Here is a 22,811-nt window from a genome sequence, read left to right on the forward strand (position 1 = left end):
GGGCCGCCTCCTGCTCCGCCGCCGCCGCCGCGCGCTGCTCTGCTCCGGGCCCGGGGGGGTCAGGGGGCTGCCGGACCCCCCCCCCGGGGACCCAGGCGTCCGGGTAGCCCCCCCAGCCTCCCCCCAAGGGGACCCAGGCGTCCGGGAAGCCCCCCCCGCTCCCCAAAGGGACCCAGGCGTCCGGGCACCCCCCTCCGGCAGGCCCTCAAGGGACCCAGGCGTCCGGGCACCCCCCATCAGCCCCCCCCAAGGGACCCAGGCATCCGGGTGCCCCCCCCAGCAGCCCCCCAAGGGACCCAGGCGTCCGGGTGCCCCCCCCCACTCCCCAAAAGGACCCAGGCGTCCGGGCACCCCCTCCCCAGGGCCCAGGTGTCCGGGTGCCCCCCCAAGGGCCCAGGTGTCCAGTGCCCCCCCCCCCAGGGGCCCAGGCGTCCGGGGCTGCCCACCCCCCCCCCCCCCAGGATCCCAGGTGTTTGAGAGCCCTCCCCAGGGGCCCAGGCGTCCGGGTATCCTCCCCAAGGGCCCAGGCGTCCGGGGGCCCCGCTGTGCCCCCCCCAGGGGGCCCAGGCGTCTGGGGCCCCCCCCCCCCAGGATCCCAGGTGTTTGAGAGCCCTCCCCAAGGGCCCAGGCGTCCGGGTATCCTCCCCAAGGGCCCAGGCGTCCGGGGGCCCCGCTGTTCCCCACCCCCGGGGCCCAGGCGTCCGGGGAGCCCGCTGTGCCCCCCCCCAGGGGCCCAGGCGTCCGGGGGGGCCCCCCCCTACCGTCGCAGCGGCGCTGGTGCTGCTCGCGGGCGACACGCTCGGGCCCCTCGGCCGCCTCCTTGGCCAGGCGCAGGGCCCCCACCCGCTCCTCCAGCCCCCGGCGGCTCTCCTGCAGCTCCGCCAGCCGGGCCTGGGCCCCCCCTCAGCACCCGGCACCCCCCCGGACCCCCCCGCACACCCTGGGACCCCCCCGGACCCCCCCAAACCACCTGGGACCCCCCCGGGACCCCCAGGGCCCCCACCCGCTCCTCCAGCCCCCGGCGGCTCTCCTGCAGCTCCGCCAGCCGGGCCTGGGCCCCCCCTCAGCACCCGGCACCCCCCCGCACCCCCCCGCACACCCTGGGACCCCCTGGACCCCCCCGGACCCCCCCCGGGACCCCCAGGGCCCCCACCCGCTCCTCCAGCCCCCGGCGGCTCTCCTGCAGCTCCGCCAGCCGGGCCTGGGCCCCCCCTCAGCACCCGGCACCCCCCCGGACCCCCCGGACCCCCTGGGACCCCCCCGGGACCCCCAGGGCCCCCACCCGCTCCTCCAGCCCCCGGCGGCTCTCCTGCAGCTCCGCCAGCCGGGCCTGGGCCCCCCCTCAGCACCCGGCACCCCCCCGGACCCCCCCGCACACCCTGGGACCCCCCCGGACCCCCCCCGGGACCCCCAGGGCCCCACCCGCTCCTCCAGCCCCCGGCGGCTCTCCTGCAGCTCCGCCAGCCGGGCCTGGGCCCCCCCTCAGCACCCGGCACCCCCCCGGACCCCCCCGAACACCCTGGGACCCCCCCGGGACCCCCATGTGCCCCTCAGGACCCCTCCGACTCCCCTGGGACCCCCATGGACCCCACCCCACCCCCTGGGACCCCCATGTGCCCCCCTAGACCGCTACATCTCCTCTGGGACCCCCATGTGCCCCCCGGCCCCCCATGTGCCCCCCCGGACCGCAGCATGCCCCCTGGGACCCCCACATCTCCTCTGGGACCCCCATGTCTCCCCCCAGGCCCCCAACGTGCCCCCTAGGACCCCCACATCTCCCCTAGGACCCCCAACGTGCCCCCCAGACCCCCCATGTGCCCCCTGGGACCCCCCCGTGCCCCCCAGGACCCCCCTGTGCCCCTGGGACCCCCATATCTCTCCTGGGACCCCTATGTGCCCCCCTAGACCCCCAACGTGTCCCCCAGGACCCCCCTGTGCCCCCCCAGACCCCCAATGAGCCCCTGGGACCCCTAACGTGCCCCCCAGACCCCCCATGTGCCCCCTAGACCCCCAACGTGTCCCCCAGGACCCCCCTGTGCCCCCCCAGACCCCCAATGTGCCCCTGGGACCCCCAACGTGCCCCCCAAACCCCCCATGTGCCCCCTGGGACCCCCATGTGCCCCCCAGACCCCCATGTGCCCCCCAGGACCCCCATGTGCCCCCCAGACCCCCAACGTGCCCCCCCAGACCTTCTGCATCCCCCGAGGACCCATCATACCCCAATGGGACCCCCTTAGCCCCCCCTTGGCCCCCCCCAGGACCCCCTGAGCCCCCCAGGACCCCCCCAGGACCCCCAGGACCCCCCCGGACCCCCCCCCGGGCGCTACCTGCTTCTGCTCGCGGGCGCGGGCGGCCTCCTGCACCAGCTGCTGCCGCAGGCGGAAGCCGTCGCGGGCCACCTGGGCCAGCCGCTGCAGTGCCTCGCGCTCCCGGCGGCCCAGCTCCCTGGGGACACGCCGTCACCGGGGGGGGGACACGGGGGGGGCACCGGGGGACACCGCCAGGGACCCCCCGGGACACGGGGACCCACCCCTGGGGACGGGGACGGCGACACGGGCACCCTCCCCCCCCCCCCAGCCGCTGCAGTGCCTCGCGCTCCCGGCAGCCCAGCTCCCTGGGGACACGCCGTCACCGGGGGGGGGGACACGGGGGGGCACCGGGGGACACCGCCAGGGACCCCCCGGGACACGGGGACCCGCCCCCGGGGACGGGGATGGCGATATGGGCACCCCCCCCACCAGGGACCCCCCACTCCCGGCGGCCCAGCTCCCTGGGGACACGCCGTCACCAGGGGGGGGGACACGGGGGGGGCACCGGGGGACACCGCCAGGGACCCCCCGGGACACGGGGACCCACCCCTGGGGACGGGGACGGGGACACGGGCACCCCCCCCCCCCCAGCCGCTGCAGTGCCTCGCGCTCCCGGCGGCCCAGCTCCCTGGGGACACGCCGTCACTGGGGGGGGGACACGGGGGGGGCACCGGGGGACACCGCCAGGGACCCCCCGGGACACGGGGACCCGCCCCCGGGGACGGGGACAGCGACACGGGCACCCCCCCCCCCCCAGCCGCTGCAGTGCCTCGCGCTCCCGGCGGCCCAGCTCCCTGGGGACACGCCGTCACCGGGGGGGGGACACGGGGGGGGCACCGGGGGACACCGCCAGGGACCTCCCGGGACACGGGGACCCACCCCTGGGGATGGGGACGGGGACACGGGCACCCCCCCCACCAGGGACCCCCCACTCCCAGCGGCCCAGCTCCCTGGGGACACGCCGTCACCGGGGGGGGGACACGGGGGGGGCACCGGGGGACACCGCCAGGGACCCCCGGGACACGGGGACCCACCCCTGGGGACGGGGACGGCGACACGGGCACCCCCCCCACCAGGGACCCCCCACTCCCAGCGGCCCAGCTCCCTGGGGACACGCCGTCACCGGGGGGGGGACACGGGGGGGGCACCGGGGGACACCGCCAGGGACCCCCCGGGACACGGGGACCCACCCCTGGGGACGGGGACGGCGACACGGGCACCCCCCCCACCAGGGACCCCCCACTCCCAGCGGCCCAGCTCCCTGGGGACACGCCGTCACCGGGGGGGGGACACGGGGGGGGCACCGGGGGACACCGCCAGGGACCCCCCGGGACACGGGGACCCGCCCCTGGGGACGGGGACGGCGACACGGGCACCCCCCCCCCCCAGCCGCTGCAGTGCCTCGCGCTCCCGGCGGCCCAGCTCCCTGGGGACACGCCGTCACCGGGGGGGGGACACGGGGGGGCACCGGGGGACACCGCCAGGGACCCCCCGGGACACGGGGACCTGCCCCCGGGGACGGGGGGGACACAGGGACCAGGAACAGGGGGAACAAGGAGAGCAACCCCAGGGACACGGGGGGGACGCAGGGACCAGGGACACGGGGGGGGGGACATGGGGACCGACCCCAGGGATGGGGGATGGGCCCTGGGGGACATGCGGACACGGGGACCAACCCCAGGGACACGGGGGGGACGCAGGGACCAGGGACATGGGGGGGGGACATGGGGACCGGCCCCTGGGGACACTGGGGACATGGGGACCAGCCCCAGGGACGGGGGCACCAGCTCCTGGGGACACTGGGGACACAGGGACCGACCCCCAGGGACACTGGGGACATGGGGACAAGCCCCAGGGACACAGGGACCGACCCCAGGGACGGGGGCACCAGCTCCTGGGGACACTGGGGACACGGGGACCGACCCCGGGGGACACGGGGACCACCCCCCGGGACGCAGGGACCGACCCCGGGGGACATGGGGACACGCGGTCCCGGCCCCCAGCAGGACGCGAGGACACGGAGTCACCCCAGCCGCCCCGCGTCCCCGGTGTCCCCCCCATGTCCCCGTGTCCCCGTGTCCCCCCCCGTGTCCCCCCCCTTGTCCCCCCGCGTCCCCGCGCTCACTTGCAGGTGTTCTCGCAGGCCGCCCCGCTGTTGTACTCGTCGGTGGCGTCGCAGCAGTCTGGGGGGGGGGGACGGGGGCGGCGCTCGGCACCCTGGGGACCCCCGCGACCCCCCCGGGGACCCCCAGACCCCCCCGGGACCCCAATACCGCCTGGGGACCTCCGGGGACCCCCCAGGGCCATCAGGGGACCCCAACAGCCCCCCAGGGACCCCCCAACCCCCCCAGGGACACCCAGGGCCATCAGGGACCCCCCAGCACCCTCAGGGGACCCCCGAAGTCCCCCGTGGGACCCCCCAGGGACCCCCCAATGCCCCCAGGGACCCTCAGGGACCCCCCAAAACCCCACCTGGAACCCCCAGGGACCCCCCAAAACCCCACCTGGAACCCCCAGGGACCCCCCAACACCCCCAGGGACCCCCTGATGCCCCCAGGGACCCCCCAGCACCCTCGGGTGACCCCAAATCCCCCCAGGGCCCCTCGAGGGAACCCCCAAAGCCCCCCCTAGGGACCCCTGACACCCCCAGGGATCCCCCGACGCCCCCAGGCACCCCCCCAGCACCCCCAGGGACCCCCCAGCACCCTCGGGAGACCCCCAAAACCCCACCTGGGACCCCCAGGGACCCCCCAACACCTCCAGGGACCCCCCAGCACCCCCAGGGACCCCCCGACGCCCCCAGGGACCCCCCAGCACCCCCAGGGACCCCCCCAGCACCCTCGGGAGACCCCCAAACCCCCACCTGGGACCCCCAGGGACCCCCCGACGCCCCCAGGGACCCCCCAGGGCCATCAGGGACCCCCCAGCACCCTCGGGAGACCCCCAAAACCCCACCTGGGACCCCCAGGGACCCCCCAGCACCCCCAGGGACCCCCCCGCACCCTTAGGGACCCCCCCGCGCCCCCCCCCCGGCACCCACCGCAGACGCCGTCGTTGACGTGGGCCGAGGGGATGCTCTGGGGCCGGTAGCCGGCGTTGGCGCAGTGGAAGCGCCCGTTGGCGCAGGCCGAGGTGCCTGGAGGGGGGGCGGGTGTCAGGACGCCTGGGCCCCCCCGGGGGGGGCTGGGGGCTTGGGGGGGGGCCCCGGCGTCCCCTCACCGGGCTCGTCGGAGCCGTCGCGGCAGTCGCAGTAGTCGTCGTTGACCCACTCGAAGGCGACGGTGGCCGAGCCGTCGAGGCAGGTGAAGGGCTGCGCCTCCGCGTAGAAGGGCTGCTCTGGGGGGGGGGGGGGGGTCAGGGGGGGCTGCCCGGGCCCCCCGGGGGGTGGGGGGGGGTTGGGGTTGGGGGGGGGGCCCCCCCGGACGCCGGGGCCCCCGGCACTCACGGCTCAGGGCGACGCCGCGCGGCCGCTTCACCTCGGCGGCACCCGCCTGGGCGCCCAGCAGCAGCAGCAGCCGCAGCAGCATGGCGGCGCGGGGGGGGCGGGGGGGGCGCCCAGGGGTCGACCCCTATGGAGCAGCACCCTATAGCACCCCCCCCACACACTCGCTGCCCCGCACGCACCCTTCGCTGGGGTCCCATAACCCCCCTGCCCTCTGCCCCCCCCCCCCAAGAGGGGGGGTGGATCTGTGGCCCCCCCACCCCCAGGGAGGCCCCTATAGCCCCTCCTGACCCCTATAGCCCCTTTCAGCCCCCCCCACCAGAAAGGGGGCGGTTCTGTGGCCCCCCCACCCCCAAGGAGGTCCCTATAGCCCCTTTGAACCCCTATAGACCCTTCTGGCCCCCATAGCCCCTTTTAGCCCCCCCCAACCAGAGCGGGGGCAGTTCTGTGGCCCCCACCCCCAAGAAGGCCCCTCCTGACCCCTATAGCCCCTTTGAGTCCCTATAGCCCTTTCTAACCCCCTATAGCCTCTTCTGACCCCCCATAGCCCCTTCTGGCCCCTATAGACCACCCCCTCCCACAGCCGAAGTGCCCCCCCAGGCCCTTCCCCGCTCCCCCGCCAGCTCCTATAGATCTTTCTGACCCCCGCAACCCCCCCGCAAAGCCCTCTCCGGACCCCCCCGGCCCCTATAGACCGCCCCCCCCCCCACAAGCCTCCCCACAGGTCCTCCCCCATATGGAGCCCTATAGGGGCTTTAAAAACCCGTTAATCTCCTCCCCCCCCACCAAGAATCTCTATAAGCGCTTCCAGACCTTCCCTCCCCTCCCCGGAGCCCCTATAGGCGCCTCCCTCCCCCCAAGCCCCTATAGATCCCCCCCCCGATGCCCCCCGGCAGCCCCGCTGGCCCCTATAGGCCTCCCCTCCCCCCACCCCGAGCCCGCTATAGACACTTCCCCCCCACCACGGGCCCCTATAGACCCCCAGGTCCCGCCGAGGGCCCCCGCAGCCCCCCCAGGGCCCCCTATAGCCTCCCCCCCCCCGCAGGCCCCCTCGGCCCCCCGGTACCGAGGGGAAAGGCCGCGCGCGCCCGGTGCAGGGTCCACACCGGGGAAGCGGAAGCGGGGGCGGGGCACTTCCGGGCGCGCCGCGGGCAGGAAGCGGGCGAGACAAAGGCAGCGTCGCGCCGCGGCGGCCATGTTGGGTGAGGCGCAGCCCGCCCGCTCCCGCGCAGGGAGGCGCCGGCCATGTTGGGTGGGGCGGAAACCGCCTCCCGAAGCGGCGGCGTCGCCATGGCGACGGCCGGAGGCCACGTTGGGCGCGCGGCGGCCATGTTGAGAGTGGCGAGCATCCCTCCCCCCTTCCCCCACCCCCCCCGAATCACCTATCGTTAATAAAACAAAGGCGACGCCTTCCCCTAACAAAGGCCGAGACAATGGGGCGGTGGGAGGGGGAGGGGCCGTCCCCCCTCCCCACCCAGCATGGCGGAGCGGGAAGGGAGTCCGCCGCCGTGACCTTCCTCCCATCGTGCCTTGCGCCCGCCCGCCCTCGCGGCCAGCCAATGGGCGCCTGAGCGTCCGGTTGCCGTAGCGACGGGGGGCGGGGCGAGGGGGCGGCTGGAGCCGGGGGCGGCACGTGCGTGAGGGGCGGGGGGGATTTGGGGTCCCGGGGGGGGATTGGGGGTCCCGGGGGGGGGATCGAGCTGCCAGGGGGGCAGATTCGGGGTCCGGGGGGCGGATTTGGGGTCCCGGGGGGGGATTGGGGGTCCCGGGGGGGGGATCGAGCTCCCGGGGGGCAGATTCGGGGTCCAGGGGGGGATTTGGGGTCCGGGGGGGCAGATTTGGGGTTCTGGGGGGGATCGAGCTCCCGGGGGGGCAGATTGGGGGTCCGGGGGGGATTTGGGGTCCGGGGGGGGCAGATTTGGGGTCCTGGGGGGGATCGAGCTCCCGGGGGGGGCAGATTTGGGGTCCGGGGGGGGGGATTTGGGGTCCCGGGGGGGCAGATTTGGGGTCCGGGGGGGGAATTTGGGGTGCCGGGGGGGGCAGATTTGGGGTCCGGGGGGGATTTGGGCTCCCGGGGGGGGCAGATTTGGGGTCCTGGGGGGGATTTGGGGTCCCGGGGGGGCAGATTTGGGGTCCGGGAGGGGAATTTGGGGTGCCGGGGGGGGATTGAGCTCCTGGGGGGGCAGATTTGGGGTCCTGGGGGGGGTTGGGGGGGCGGATCGGGCCCTCGGGGCCCCATGGGGGAGATGAGGGGGGGCTCAGGGGTTCGGGGGGGCCCCGTGCCCCCCCCCGCTGAGCCCCCCCGTCCCCCCCCAGGGCAGGAGCTGGGGGCGGCCCGACCCCACCATGGCAGCACCCCGCAGCCCCCCCGCAGCCCCCCTCGGGCAGGGCCCCCCCGCGCCGGGCAAGGGCCGGGGGCCAGGTATGGGGGGGCACGGGGGGGGCACTGGGGAGATGGGGGGGCATTGGGGATCCGGGGGGACATTGGGGGTCCGGGGCGCCAAGGGGGGGCACTGGGGGGCCGGGGGGGGCAATAAGGGTCTGGGGGGGCCATTGGGGGGGTGGAGGGGGCAATAGGGGTCGGGGGGGCCATTGGGGGGCTGGGGGGCAATGGGGGAGCATTGGGGGGGCCATGGGGGTCTGGGGGGGCAATAGGGGTCTGGGGGGGGCCCGGAGGAGCTTGAAGGGGGCAATAGGGATCGGGGGGGGCAGTGGGGCCGGGGGGGCAATGAGGGGCGATGGGGGGGCACTGGGGGCTGGGGGGCACTGGGGGGGTGCCGGGGCAGGACGGGGGGCGGGGGGGGGCTCCGAGGGGCTCCCCCCACCCCGGGGGTCTCGGGGGGGGGTCCGGGCCCCCCCCCACCGACGGCCGCAGCAGGCGCCGGGGGGCCGAGACGGCGCCGGGGGGCCGAGACGCGGCGGCTGCAGCGGGGGCCGGCGGTGAGCAACCGGGGGGGGCGGCCGCTGTGTCCCCCCCCCCACGATGTCCCCCCCCCATGATGTCCCCCCCCCGGGGTGACGTGTCCCCCCCGGTGACCCCCCCGGCCCCCCCCAGGGTGAGGAGGGGTCGATGGCGGAGCCGCCGCAGAGCTGCGAGGGGGCCGAGGGCCCGCGGCGCCCGCGTGACCCGGAGGTGCGTGCGAGGGGCGTGCGAGGGGCGTGCAAGGGGCGTGCAAGGGGCGTGCACGAGGGCGGGGGGGCCTTGCACGAGGGCCTTGCACGAGGGCAGCAGGGTGGGGGCCCCGCACGAGGGTGGCGCGTTGGGGCCTTGCACGAGGGTGTTGCACGAGGGTGTTGCACGAGGGCCTTGCACGAGGGCCTTGCACAAGGGTGTTGCACGAGGGCGGTTCACGAGGGTGTCGCACAAGGGCCTTGCACGAGGGCCTTGCACGAGGGCAGCAGGGTGGGGCCCCGCACGAGGGTGGCGCGTTGGGGCCTTGCACGAGGGTGTTGCACGAGGGCCTTGCACGAGGGCCTTGCACGAGGGCCTTGCACAAGGGTGTTGCACGAGGGTGTTGCATGAGGGCGGTTCACGAGGCTGTCGCACAAGGGTGTTGCACGAGGGCCTTGCACAAGGGTGTTGCACAAGGGTGTTGCACGAGGGCGGTTCACGAGGGTGTCGCACAAGGGTGTTGCACGAGGGCCTTGCACAAGGGTGTTGCACAAGGGTGTTGCACAAGGGCGGTTCACGAGGGTGTCGCACAAGGGTGTTGCACGAGGGCCTTGCACAAGGGTGTTGCACAAGGGTGTTGCACGAGGGCGGTTCACGAGGGTGTCGCACAAGGGTGTTGCACGAGGGCCTTGCACAAGGGTGTTGCACAAGGGTGTTGCACGAGGGCGGTTCACGAGGGTGTCGCACAAGGGTGTTGCACAAGGGCCTTGCACAAGGGTGTTGCACAAGGGTGTTGCACAAGGGCGGTTCACGAGGGTGTCGCACAAGGGTGTTGCACGAGGGCCTTGCACAAGGGTGTTGCACAAGGGTGTTGCACGAGGGCGGTTCACGAGGGTGTCGCACAAGGGTGTTGCACGAGGGCCTTGCACAAGGGTGTTGCACAAGGGTGTTGCACAAGGGCGGTTCACGAGGGTGTCGCACAAGGGTGTTGCACGAGGGCCTTGCACAAGGGTGTCGCACGAGGGGGGTCGCATGAGGGGGTCACACGAGGGCCTTGCACAAGTGCCCTGCACGAGGGTGTCGCACGAGGGTGTCACACGAGAGGGGGTCACACGAGGGCCTTGCACGAGGGCCTTGCACGAGGGTGTCGCACGAGGGGGGGTCGCATGAGGGGGTCGCATGGGGGGTCACACGAGGGTGTCGCACAAGGGGGGGGTCACACGAGGGCCTTGCACAAGGGGGGGGTCACACGAGGGGGGTCACACGAGGGGGGATCACACGAGAGCGTTGCACGAGGGGGGGGTCACACAAGGGTGGTTCACGGGGGGGTCACACGAGGGTGTCGCACAAGGGGGGTCACACAAGGGTGTTGCATGGGGGGTCACACGAGGGTGGTTCACACGAAGGGGGGGGTCACACGAGGGTGTTGCACGAGAGGGTCACACGAAGGGGGGGTCACACAAGGGGGGGGTCACACGCGGGGGTCCCCCCGCAGGGGCACCCATGGGTGCGGGTGCGGCGCCTGGACGCCCTGCGACACGCCCTGGCCACCCGCCGCGCCCGCCTGGGCCACCTGCAGCGCCTGCACCGGGGACACCGCCCCCCCCGACGCCCCCCCGACGCCGCCCCCACCCTCCAGGTGCGCACCGGGGACCCTGCCACCCCCCCGAGCCGCCCTGGGGACACTCTGGGGACACTGTGACCCTTGGGGACACCCTGGGGGCCCTGCCACCCCCCGGGGACCCTGGGGACACCCCGGGGACCCTGCCACCCCCTGGGGACCCTGGGGACCCCGACACCCCCCGGGGACCCCTGAGCCCCCCGGGGACCCTGCCACCCTTGGGGACACGCTTGGGGACCCTGTCACCCCTCAGGGACCCTGGGGACCCTCTCACCCTTGGGGACACCCCAGAGACCCTGCCACCCCCCGGGGACCCTGCCACCCTTGGGGACACGCTTGGGGACCCTGTCACCCCTCAGGGACCCTGGGGACCCTGCCACCCTTGGGGACACCCCAGAGACCCTGCCACCCCCTGGGGACCCCCTGGGGACCCTCTCACCCTTGGGGACACTCCGACACCCCCCGGGGACCCTGACAGCCTTGGGGACACCCTGGGAGCCTTGGGGACACCCTGACACCCCCCTGGGGACCCGGGGACACCCTGGGGGCCCTGCCACCCCCCGGGGACCCTGGGGACCCCGACACCCCCCTGGGGACCCCTGAGCCACCTGGGGACACTCAGGGGACCCTGCCACCCCCCGGGGACCCTGGGACCCTTGGGGACACCCTGGGGACCCTGCCACCCCCCTGGAGACCCTGGGGACACGCTGGGGACACCCTGCCACCCCCCTGGGGACTCTGACACCCTTGGGGGCACCCCAGGGACCCTGCCACCCCCCTGGGGACCCTGGGGACACCCTGGGACCCCGTTACCCTTGGGGACACCCTGGGGACCCTGCCACCCCCCTGGGGACCCTGTCACCCCTGGGGACACCCTGGGGACCCATCACCCTTGGGGGCACCCCGGGGACCCTGCCACCCCCCTGGGGACCCTGTCACCCCTGGGGACACCCTGGGGACCCTGCCACCCCCCTGGGGACCCTGGGGACACCCTGGGACCCTGTCACCCTTGGGGACACCCTGGGGACCCTGCCACCCCCCTGGGGACCCTGTCACCCCTGGGGACACCCTGGGGACCCATCACCCTTGGGGGCACCCCGGGGACCCTGCCACCCCCCTGGGGACCCTGTCACCCCTGGGGACACCCTGGGGACCCTGTCCCCCCCCACCCATGGGTGCCCCCCCGGCGCAGGGCCTGGAGGGGCGGCTGGAGGCGGCCCGGCTGCGGGCGCAGGAGGCCGAGCGGCTGGGGGGGCTCTACCGCTGCCTCCGCGCCCACCTGGAGGTACCCCCACCCATGGGTGCCGGCACCCCCCCGGGGGGGCGCACACGCGGGGGGGGGGGGCTGCGGGGACACGGGCACCCACCCATGGGGGGGACTGCGGGGACACGGGCACCCACCCATGGGGGGGACACGGGGGGGGACTGCGGGGACACGGGCACCCACCCATGGGGGGGACACACACGTGTGGGGGGGGACTGCGGGGACACGGGCACCCACCCATGGGGACCCACCCATGGGGACCCACATGGACACGGGCACCCACCCAGGGCACCCAGTGCACGGGCACACACGTGGGTGGTGGGTGCTGGGGGTGCTGGGGGTGGTGGGTGCCCTGGGTGGTGGGTGCTGTGTCCCAGAGGTGCCCTGGGTGCCCTGGGTGCTGGGTGTCCTGGGTGATGGGTGCTGTGGGTGCTGGACCTTATGGGCTGTGGGTGCCCGGGCTGCTGGGTGCCCTGGGTGGTGGGTGCCCTGGGTGGTGGGTGTTATGGGTGCTGGTGGGTGATGGGTGCTGGGTGCCCTGGCTGATGGGTGCTGTGGGTGCTGGCTGGGTTATGGGTGCTGGGTGCTGGGTGCTGTGGATGGCGGATGCCCTGGGTGCTGGGTGCCCCAGTGATGGGTGCTGGTGGGTGCTGGGTGCCCTGGGTGGTGGGTCCTGAGGGTGGTGGGTGCTGTGGGTGCTGGGTGCCCCAGGTAATGGGTGCCCTGGGTGGTGGGTGCTGGTGGGTGCTGGGTGCCCCAGGTAATGGGTGCCCTGGGTGGTGGGTGCTGGTGGGTGCTGGGTGCCCCGGGTGGTGGGTCCTGAGGGTGGTGGGTGCTGTGGGTGCTGGGTGCCCTGGGTGCTGGGTGCCCCAGGTAATGGGTGCCCTGGGTGGTGGGTGCTGGTGGGTGCTGGGTGCCCTGGGTGATGGGTGCTGTGGGTGGTGGGTGCCCCGGGTGATGGGGGTGCTGGGTGGTGGGTGCCCTGGGTGGTGGGTGCCCTGGGTGGTGGGTGCTGTGGGTGCTGGTGGGTGATGGGTGCTGGGTGCCCTGGCTGATGGGTGCTGTGGGTGATGGATGTTATGGGTGCTGGGTGCCCTGGGTGCCAGGTGCTGGTGGGTTATGGGTGCTGGGTGCCCTGGGTGGTGGGTCCTGAGGGTGATGGGTGCTGGGTGCCCTGGGTGCTGGGTGTCCCAGGTAATGGGTGCCCTGGGTGCTGGGTGCTGTGTCCCAGAGGTGCCCTGGGTGCCCTGGGAGGTGGATGTCCTGGGTGATGGGTGTTATGGGTGGTGGGTGCCCTGGGTGCTGGGTGCCCTGGGTGGTGGGTGCCCTGGGTGCTGGGTGCTGTGGGTGCTGGTGGGTGATGGGTGCTGGGTGCCCTGGCTGGGTGATGGGTGCTGGGTGCCCTGGCTGATGGGTGCTGTGGGTGCTGGGTGCTGTGGATGGCGGGTGCTGCGGACGCCCTGGGTGCTGGGTGCCCCAGTGATGGGTGCCGGTGGGTGCTGGGTGCCCTGGGTGGTGGGTGCTGCACATCATGGGTGCCGGGTGCCCCGGTGACGGGTGCCGGGTGCGGGGGGGGGGCAGGCGGAGGCGCGGGGGGCCTGGGGATGGGTGCGGGGGGTGCCGGGTGCCCCGGTGACGGGTGCTGGGTGCGGGGGGGGCAGGCGGAGGCGCGGGGGGCCCGGGGCCGCCTGGAGCAGCAGGAGGCCGAGCTGGGGCGGCTGCGGCGGGAGCTGCGGGTGCTGAGCACCCTGCGCGGGGGGGCCCGGGGGGCCCGGCGACGTGTGCAGGTACCGGGGGGGTCAGGGTGCTGGGGGGGGGGGCAGGGGGTGCGGGTGCTGAGCACCCTGTGTGGGGGGGCCCGGGGGGCCCGGCGACGTGTGCAGGTACCGGGGGGGGTCAGGGTGCTGGGGGGGGGGGGCAGGGGGTGCGGGTGCTGAGCACCCTGTGTGGGGGGGCCCGGGGGGCCCGGCGACGTGTGCAGGTACCGGGGGGGTCAGGGTGCTGTGGGGGGGGGGGCAGGGGGGTGCACAGGGGTGTAGGGTGCTGCGGGGGGGGTCCAGGGGATGCAGGGGGGGTGCAGGGAGTGCAGGGGGGTGCAGGGTGCGGGGGGGGTGCAGGGTGCTGCGGGGGGGTCCGGGGGGGGTCCGGGGGGGTCCGGGGATGCAGGGGGGTCCGGGGGGGGTCTGGGGGATGCAGGGGGGGTGCAGGGGGTGCAGGGTGCTGCGGGGGGTGCAGGGGGGGGTCAGGGGGTGCAGGGTGCTGCAGGGGGTTCCGAGAGGGGTCCGGGGGGGTCAGGGGGTGCAGGGGGCTCCGGGGGGGGTCTGGGGGATGCAGGGGGGGTTCAGGGGGTGCAGGGTGCTGCGGGGGGGTCCGGGGAGTGCAGGGGGGGTCCGGGGGGGTGCAGGGTACCGGGGGGGTGCAGGGTGCCCCCCCCCAGCACCCCTGGGTGCCAGGCGCAGCTGGCGGCGCAGGTGACGCGGGTGACGCGGGAGCAGGGTGCAGGGGGTGCAGGGGGTGCAGGGTGCTGCGGGGGGGTCCGGGGGGTGCGGGGGGGTCCGGGGGGGTGCAGGGTGCAGGGGGGGGTGCAGGGAAGCCCCCCCAGCACCCCTGGGTGCCAGGCGCAGCTGGCGGCGCAGGTGACGCGGGTGACGCGGGAGCAGGGTGCAGGGGGTGCAGGGGGTGCAGGGTGCTGCGGGGGGGTGCAGGGGGTGCAGGGGGGGTCCGGGGGGGTGCAGGGTGCAGGGGGGGGTGCAGGGAGCCCCCCCCAGCACCCCTGGGTGCCAGGCGCAGCTGGCGGCGCAGGTGACGCGGGTGACGCGGGAGCAGGGTGCAGGGGGGTGCAGGGGGTGCAGGGTGCTGCGGGGGGGTCCGGGGGGTGCAGGGGGGGTCCTGGGGGGTGCAGGGTGCAGGGGGGGGTGCAGGAAGCCCCCCCCAGCACCCCTGGGTGCCAGGCGCAGCTGGCGGCGCAGGTGACGCGGGTGACGCGGGAGCAGGACGCCCGGACGCAGGCGCTGGCCCAGCTGCGGGCTCAGGCCCAGGAGCCGCCGCCGGAGCCGGTAGGGACCCGGGGGGGGGACCCGGGGGGGGCACAGGGACGTGGGGGGGGCAAGGGGGCTCCAGGGGGGACGTGGGGACATGGGGGGGACCAGGGGGACATGGGGACAACCAGGGGGCTGGGGGGGGCTATGGGGGGACACTGGGGGACAGGGGGACATGGGGGGGCTGGGGGGGCTATGGGGGGACCCGGGGGGACACTGGGGACATGGGGGGGTCCATGGGGACACCGGGGGGCTGGGGGGGCAATGGGGGGACCCGGGGGGACACTGGGGACATGGGGGGGTCCATGGGGACACCGGGGGGCTGGGGGGGCAATGGGGGGACCTGGGGGGACACTGGGGACATGGGGGGGTCCAGGGGGTCCATGGGGACACTGGGGACATGGGGGGGCTCGGGGGGACCCAGGGGTCCATGGGGACACTGGGAGCTGGGGGGGCTATGGGGGGACCCGGGGGACATGGGGACATGGGGGGGTCCATGGGGACACCGGGGGGCTGGGGGGGCAATGGGGGGACCCGGGGGGACATGGGGACACTGGGGGGCTGGGGGGGCTATGGGGGGACCCGGGGGGACATGGGGACATGGGGGGGGCCATGGGGACACTGGGGGGCTATGGGGGGGGGCCATGGGGACACAAGGGGGCTCGGGGGGGGACACAGGGCTGGGGGGGGTCCCCACCGCACAGCCGTGTCCCCCCCGTGTCCCCCCCAGGCCCCACAGCCCCCGGCGTCCCCCCCGCCGGAGCGGGGGCCACCGGAGACCCCCCCGCGCCGCCCCCCCCGCCCCCCCCGCCCCGGCCCCCCCCAAGGACCTCGAGCCCCCCCGGGATGCCGCCACCAGCCCCCAGGTGAGGAACCAGGCGGCGAGACCCCCCCCATGTCCCCCCCCCCGTGTCCCCCCCCATGTCACCGCGTCCCCGCAGGGGGGGGCCCGGCTGGCGGCGCTGGCCCGGGGCAGCGCGGAGGCCCTGGGGGGGCTGCGGGCCGAGGCGGCGGCGCTGGGCACCGTCCTGCGGCAGCTGCGCTACGGCGGCGAGGGCCAGCGCGCCCGGTGAGCAGGACGCCGGGGCCCCCGGGGACGCCTGGGCCCCCTGGGGCGGGTGGGACGCCTGGGCCCCCAAGGGCAGGACGCCTGGGCCCCTATGGGGCAGGACGCCTGGGCCCCTGGGTGGCAGGACGCCTGGGCCCCCTGGGGTGGGTGGGACGCCTGGGCCCCCAAGGGCAGGACGCCTGGGCCCTTGGGTGGCAGGACACCTGGGCCCCTATGGGCAGGACACCTGGGCCCCTGAGGGTGGGACGCCTGGGTCCCTATGGGCAGGACGCCTGGGCCCCTATAGGCAGGACACCTGGGCCCCTGGGTGGCAGGAAGCCTGGGCCCCCATGGGCAGGACGCCTGGGCCCCCATGGGCAGGATGCCTGGGCCCCTATGGGCAGGACGCCTGGGCCCCCATGGGCAGGACACCTGGGCCCCTATGGGCAGGACGCCTGGGCCCCCATGGGCAGGACACCTGGGCCCCTATGGGCAGGACGCCTGGGTCCCCAAGGACAGGACACCTGGGCCCCCGGGGGGGGATGCCTGGGCCCCCATGAGCAGGACGCCTGGGCCCCTGGGTGGCAGGACGCCTGGGCCCCCCAGGGTGGGACGCCTGGGCCCCCATGGGCAGGACACCTGGGTCCCTATGGGCAGGACGCCTGGGCCCCTGTGGGCAGGACGCCTGGGCCCCCAAGGACAGGATGCCTGGGTCCCCAAGGGTGGGATGCCTGGGCCCTCATGGACAGGATGCCTGGGCCCCTCGGAGCAGGACGCCTGGGCCCCTTGGTGGCAGGACACCTGGGCCCCCATGGGCAGGACGCCTGGGCCCCTATAGGCAGGACTCCTGGGCCCCTCGGAGCAGGACGCCTGGGCCCCCATGGGCAGGACACCTGGGCTCCCCAGGGTGGGACACCTGGGTCCCCAAGGACAGGACGCCTGGGCCCCTGGGTGGCAGGACACCTGGGGCCATGGTGGGGGTCTGCCGGGGGGGTGCCGGGGGGGTGCCGGGGGGGTGCCGGGGGGGGTGCCGGGGGTCTGCCGGGGGGGTGCCGGGGGGGTGCCAGGGGGTGCTGGGGGTCTGACGGGGGGGTGCCGGGGGGGGGGGCGCAGGGCGCAGCGGCGGGCAGAGGAGCTGCGGGGGCAGCTGCGGGGTCACGAGAGCCGCTGCGCCGCCGCCCGCCGCGACCTGGCCGAGGCCGCCGGGGCCCTGGCTGTCGCCGAGGCCGCCCTGCGCCACGTGGCCGCCCTGCTGCCGCCCCTCGCCCCGGTGAGCCGGACGCCTGGGCCCCCATGGGCGGGACGCCTGGGCCCCCATGGGCAGGACGCCTGGGCCCTTGGGCTGGGACGCCTGGGCACCCCAAGGACGGGACGCCTGGGCCCCTATGGGCAGGACGCCTGGGCCCCCATGGGTGGGACACCTGGGCCCTGTGGCAGGACGCCTGGGCCCCTATGGGCAGGACGCCTGGGCCCTCATGGGCGGGACGCCTGGGCCCTTGGGCTGGGACGCCTGGGCCCCAAGGACGGGACGCCTGGGCCCCCATGGGCAGGACGCCTGGGCCCCCATGGGCAGGACCCCTGGGCCCCCATGGGTGGGACACCTGGGCCCTGTGGCAGGACGCCTGGGCCCCTATGGGCAGGACGCCTGGGCCCCGGGGGGGCAGGACACCTGGGCCCCTATGGGCAGGACGCCTGGGCCCCTATGGGTGGGACACCTGGGCCCCCGGGGGGGGATGCCTGGGCCCCTATGGGTGGGATGCCTGGGCCCCCATGGGCAGGACGCCTGGGCCCCCATGGGTGGGACACCTGGGTCACCATGGGCAGGACACCCGGGCCCCCATGGGCGGGACGCCTGGGCCCCCACGGATGGGACACCTGGTCCCTGGGGGGCAGGACGCCTGGGCCCCCACGGATGGGACACCTGGTCCCTGGGGGGCAGGACGCCTGGGTCCCTTTTTGGGAGGGGGGTTGTGTCCCGGATGCTTGGGCCCGGGGGGGTCGTGTCCCGGACGCCTGGGCCCCAGCGGGGTTGGCACCCGGACGCCTGGGCCCGGGGGGGTTCGTGTCCCGGACGCCTGGGCCCGGGGGGGTGACACGCCCGGCCCCCCCCCAGGAGGACGAGCCCCCCCCCGAGGCGCCGGGGCGGCCGCTGGCGCTGGAGCTGCTGCTGGCGCAGACCCGGGCCCGGCTGGCGGCACTGCGGGAGCAGCCGCGGGGGCCCCCGCCGCCGCCCCCCCCGGCCCCCCCGCAGGTGAGGGGGGCCTGGTCCCACCCGGGGGGGTCTGGGGGGGCCCTGCACCTACTTGGGGGGGGCCTGGGGGGTCCCTGCTCCCACCCGGGGGGGCCCTGCACCCACCCGGGGGGTCTGGGGGGGCCTGCACCCACCTGGGGGGGGCCTTGGGGGTCCTGCACCTACCTGGGGGGGGCTGGGGGGCCCTGCACCTACCTGGGGGGGCTGGGGGGGCCCTGTGCCCGTATGGGGGGGTCTGGGGGGGCCTGCACCCACCTGGGGGGGCTGGGGGGGCCCTGTGCCCATATGGGGGGGTCTGGGGGGCCCTGCACCCACCTGGGGGGGCCTGGGGGGTCCCTGCACCTACCTGGGGGGGTCTGGGGGGGCCCTGCACCTACCTGGGGGGGCCTGGGGGGCCCTGTGCCCACATGGGGGGGTCTGGGGGGCCCTGCACCCACCTGGGGGGGTCTGGGGGGGGCCCTGTGCCCGTATGGGGGGGTCTGGGGGGGCCCTTCACCCACGTGGGGGGGTCTGGGGGGGGCCTGCTCCCACCTGGGGGGCCCTGCACCCACCTGGGGGGGGTCTGGGGGGGCCCTGCACCTACCTGGGGGGGGCTGGGGGGGCCTTGTGCCCATATGGGGGGGTCTGGGGGGGGCCTGCACCTACCTGGGGGTCCTGGGGGGTCCCTGCACCTACCTGGGGGGGTCTGTGGGGTCCCTGCACCCACGTGGGGGTCTGGGGGGGGCTGCACCCACCTGGGGGGTCTGGGGGGGCCCTGTGCCCGTATCGGGGGCTCTGGGGGGGGCCCTGTGCCTGTATGGGGGGGTCGGGGGGGGGCATTTTCCCATGGGAGGTCCCCTGTCCCTGGGGGGGGTCCCTGGGGGGTCCCTGTCCCTGGGGGGGTCCCGGGGGGTCCCTGGGGGGGCCCTGACGGGGGGGGGGGGTCCCGTCCCAGGTGCCGGCACTGCTGCAGCAGAGCAGGCCCAGCCCCCCCCGCCCCCCAGCCCGGCCCCCCCTCCGACGGTGAGGACGGGGGGGGCTACGGGGGGCCGGGGGGGGCTATGAGGGGCCGGGGGGGGCCGGGGGGAGCTGTGGGGCAGCGGGGGGGGGCTGTGGGGGGGCCAGGGGGTGGTAGCAGGGGCCATGGGGGGGCCAGGGGGCAGTGGGGGGGGCTGTGGGGGGGCTATGGGGCACCATGGGGTGGGGGGGCCGTGGGGGGGGCCATGGGGCAGTGGGGGGGGTTGTGGGGGGGCCAGGGGGCACCATGGGGCGGTGGGGGCCATGGGGCAGTGGGGGGGCTGTGGGGGGGCCATGGGGCACCATGGGGTGGGGGGGGCCATGGGGGGGCCGTGGGGCAGTGGGGGGGGCTGTGGGGGGGCTATGGGGCACCATGGGGTGGGGGGGGCCGTGGGGGGCCATGGGGCGGTGGGGGAGGCCATGGGGGGCCGTGGGGGGGCCATGGGGCGGTGGGGGGGGCGGTGGGGGGGCCATGGGGCACCATGGGGTGGGGGGGGGCCATGGGGGGGCCGTGGGGCAGTGGGGGGGTCTGTGGGGGCCGTGGGGCACCATGGGGTGGGGGGGGCCATGGGGGGGTCATGGGGCGGTGGGGGAGGCATGGGGGCCGTGGGGGGGCCATGGGGCGGTGGGGGGGTCTGCGGGGTGCGGGGGGGTGACGATGCCCCCCCAGAGGAGAGGGGGGCCCGGACCCCCCCGGCGCCCCCCGTCGCGGGCCGCCATCAAGCGCCAGTCGCGGCTGATCCTGGAGAGCCGGAGCCCCCGCCGGGGCCGGGGGGGGGGGCGCCGGGCCCCCAGGGACCCCCCCGCCGCGCCCAGTGCTCCCAGTGAGCCCCCAGGGCGCCCAGTGACCCCCCCAGTGCTCCCCAGTGACCCCCCCCAGTGCGCCCAGTGCTCCCAGTGACCCCCAGTGCTCCCAGTGACCCCCCAGGGCACCCAGTGACCCCCCCAGTGCTCCCACTGACCCCCCCCAGTGCACCCAGTGACCCCCCCAGGTGCGCCCAGTGCTCCCAGTGACACCCAGTGCTCCCAGGGACCCTCCCAGTGTGCCCAGTGACCCCCCGCAGTGCCCAGTGACCCCCCCAGGGCGCCCAGTGCTCCCAGTGACCCCCCCAGTGTGCACAGTGACCCCCCAGTGCTCCCAATGACCCCCCCAGCGCGCCGAGTGCTCCCAGTGAGCCCCCAGTACACCCAGTGACACCCAATGACCCTCCAGTGCTCCCAGTGCCCCCACAGGTCTCCCAGTGACCCCCCCCAGACCCTCCAGTGCTCCAGTGAACCCCAGTGCACCCAGTGACCCCCCAGTGCACCCAGTGACCCCCCCACATACCCCCCGTGCTCCCAGTGACCCATAGAGACACCCCAGTGCTCCAGTGGCCCCCCAGTGCTCCCAGTGCCCCAGGGACCCCCCAGGGACCCCTCTGTGCCCTCCCAGTGCTCCCAGTGCCCCCCTAGTGCTCCCAGTGCTCCCAGTGACCCCCCAGGGACCCCTCTGTGCCCTCCCAGTGCTCCCAGTGCCCCCCCCCAGTGCTCCCAGTGCTCCCAGAGACCCCCCAGGGACCCCTCTGTGCCCTCCCAGTGCACCCAGTGCCCCCCCAGTGCTCCCAGTGACCCCCCAGGGACCCCTCTGTGCCCTCCCAGTGCACCCAGTGCCCCCCCAGTGCTCCCAGTGCTCCCAGTGACCCCTCCAGGGACCCCTCTGTGCCCTCCCAGTGCTCCCAGTGCCCCCCCAGTGCTCCCAGTGACCCCCCAGGGACCCCTCTGTGCCCTCCCAGTGCTCCCAGTGCCCCCCCAGTGCTCCCAGTGACCCCCCAGGGACCCCTCTGTGCCCTCCCAGTGCTCCCAGTGCCCCCCAGTGCTCCCAGTGAGCCCCCAGGATCCCTGTGTGTCCTCCAGTGCTCCCAGTGCTCCCAGTGCCGTGTGTCCACCATTAAAGCCGCAGCCCGGCCGCCCGCGTCTGTGTGTCTGCGCCGTCGCCCCCCCCACCCCCCCCCCGCCAGGGACCCAGGCGTCCGGGCCCGGTCCCCATAAACACCCCCCCCGCCCCCCCCCCCGGGCCTTATCTGGGCCCCACAGACGGGGGGGTGGCGCCAGGCCAGGGAGCCGCCCGGACGCCTGGGCCCCTTCACAGCCCCGGGGCGCCGAGAGGCCCCGGACGCCTGGGCCCCTCCGCAGCCTGGGGGGGACAAGAGGCCCCGGACGCCTGGGCCCCTCCGCAGCCTGGGGGGACAAGAGGCCCCCGGACGCCTGGGCCCCTCCGCAGCCTGGGGGGGGGCTGAGAGGCCCCGGACGCCTGGGCCCCCGGGGGGGGGGGTGTGGGTGCCGCCGTGGGTGCCGCCCGGACGCCTGGGCCCGGCGCAGCCGCCATGCGGGGCCCCGGGGTGCTGCTGGCCCTGGGGGTGCTGCTGGCCGGGGCGCGGGGGGGCGCGGGGGGCACGGCCCCCCCCGGCGACTTCGACCTCGAAGGTAGGGCCGCGCTCGTGCGAGGGGGGGGGCGCTCGTGCAAAGGCTGTGCTTGTGCAAGGGGGGTCGTGCTTGTGCAAGGGGGGTCACGCTTGTGCAAGGGGGTGTGCTTGTGCAAGGGGGGTCACGCTCGTGCAAGGGGGGGTTGTGCTTGTGCAAGGGGGGTTGTGCTTGTGTGAGGAGGGTCATGATTGTGCAAGGGGGGTTGTGCTCGTGCAAGGGCCACGCTCGTGCAAGGAGGGTCATGACTGTGCAAGGGCCACGCTCATGTGAGGAGGGTCATGGTTGTGCAAGGGGGTTGTGCTTGTGCAAGGGGGGTCACGCTCGTGCAAGGGGGGGTGTGCTTGTGCAAGGGCCACGCTCGTGCAAGGAGGGTCATGCTCGTGCAAGGGGGGTCACGCTGGTGCAAGGGGGGGTTGTGCTTGTGCAAGGGCCACGCTCGTGCAAGGGGAAGCCCTGTGCAGCCCCCTTGCGACCCCCCCCCGTGCCCCCCCGTGTGACCCCCCCCCGCGCACCCCCCCCTTGCAGACCCCCCCCTGTGCAATCTGCCCCGTGCCACCCCCCGACGCGCTCCTGGGGGGACTGGGTCCCTGGGGGGTGCTGGGTGCCGGGGGGGTGCTGGGTCCCTGGGGGGGTGCTGGGTGCCGGGGGGGGTGCTGGGTGCCTGGGGGGGTGCTGGGTCCCTGGGGGGGGTGCTGGGTGCCGGGGGGGTGCTGGGTGCCTGGGGGGGTGCTGGGTGCCGGGGGGGGTGCTGGGTGCCTGGGGGGGTGCTGGGTCCCTGGGGGGTGCTGGGTCCCTGGGGGGGGTGCTGGGTGCCGGGGGGGGTGCTGGGTGCCTGGGGGGGTGCTGGGTCCCTGGGGGGGGTGCTGGGTCCCGGGGGGTGCTGGGTCCCTGGGGGGGTGCTGGGTGCCGGGGGGGTGCTGGGTCCCTGGGGGGGTGCTGGGTGCCGGGGGGGGTGCTGGGTGCCTGGGGGGGTGCTGGGTCCTGGGGGGGTGCTGGGTCCCTGGGGGGGGTGCTGGGTGCCGGGGGGGTGCTGGGTGCCGGGGGGGGTGCTGGGTCCCTGGGGGGGTGCTGGGTGCCGGGGGGGTGCTGGGTCCCTGGGGGGGGTGCTGGGTGCCGGGGGGGTGCTGGGTCCCTGGGGGGGTGCTGGGTGCCGGGGGGGTGCTGGGTCCTGGGGGGGTGCTGACCCCCCCCGCCCCCCCCCCGGGCAGCGTCGCTGCTGCTGGCGGCGGAGCCCCGCGACCCCAAGTGCTTCTCGCGGCGGCTGCAC

General features: G+C 76.2%; 1 protein-coding gene and 1 long non-coding RNA gene across 2 annotated transcripts; both read left to right on the top strand.

Annotated features, from left to right (window-relative positions):
* Window positions 1-8,631: 8,631 nt before the first annotated feature.
* LOC135325767 (outer dynein arm-docking complex subunit 3-like) lies at window positions 8,632-12,901 on the top strand. Its single transcript, XM_064503770.1, has 5 exons — window positions 8,632-8,691; window positions 8,807-8,884; window positions 10,359-10,502; window positions 11,677-11,785; window positions 12,855-12,901. The coding sequence occupies exons 2-5, from the start codon at window positions 8,822-8,824 to the stop codon at window positions 12,899-12,901; spliced, it is 363 nt and encodes a 120-aa protein (XP_064359840.1). The 5' UTR covers window positions 8,632-8,691; window positions 8,807-8,821.
* Window positions 12,902-15,719: 2,818 nt separating this feature from the next.
* Window positions 15,720-18,069, top strand: LOC135325768 (uncharacterized). The gene is made up of 3 exons (XR_010386552.1): window positions 15,720-15,855; window positions 16,948-17,104; window positions 17,948-18,069. It is a non-coding gene; the product is annotated as an uncharacterized LOC135325768 (long non-coding RNA).
* Window positions 18,070-22,811: the final 4,742 nt, after the last annotated feature.

This window comes from Dromaius novaehollandiae, unplaced genomic scaffold, assembly GCF_036370855.1.
Source record: "Dromaius novaehollandiae isolate bDroNov1 unplaced genomic scaffold, bDroNov1.hap1 HAP1_SCAFFOLD_242, whole genome shotgun sequence".
Lineage (NCBI taxonomy): Eukaryota > Metazoa > Chordata > Aves > Casuariiformes > Dromaiidae > Dromaius > Dromaius novaehollandiae.

What these genes read in the sequence shown, in the direction of transcription:
- LOC135325767 (XM_064503770.1), top strand. Translation starts at nt 8,822, where the DNA reads ATGGCGGAGCCGCCGCAGAGCTGCGAGGGGGCCGAGGGCCCGCGGCGC. An exon ending in GGCGCCCGCGTGACCCGGAG is followed by an intron (nt 8,885 to 10,358) that starts GTGCGTGCGAGG and finishes GTCCCCCCGCAG; the next exon opens with GGGCACCCATGGGTGCGGGT. An exon ending in GGAGGTACCCCCACCCATGG is followed by an intron (nt 11,786 to 12,854) that starts GTGCCGGCACCC and finishes CCTGGGTGCCAG; the next exon opens with GTGCTGGTGGGTTATGGGTG.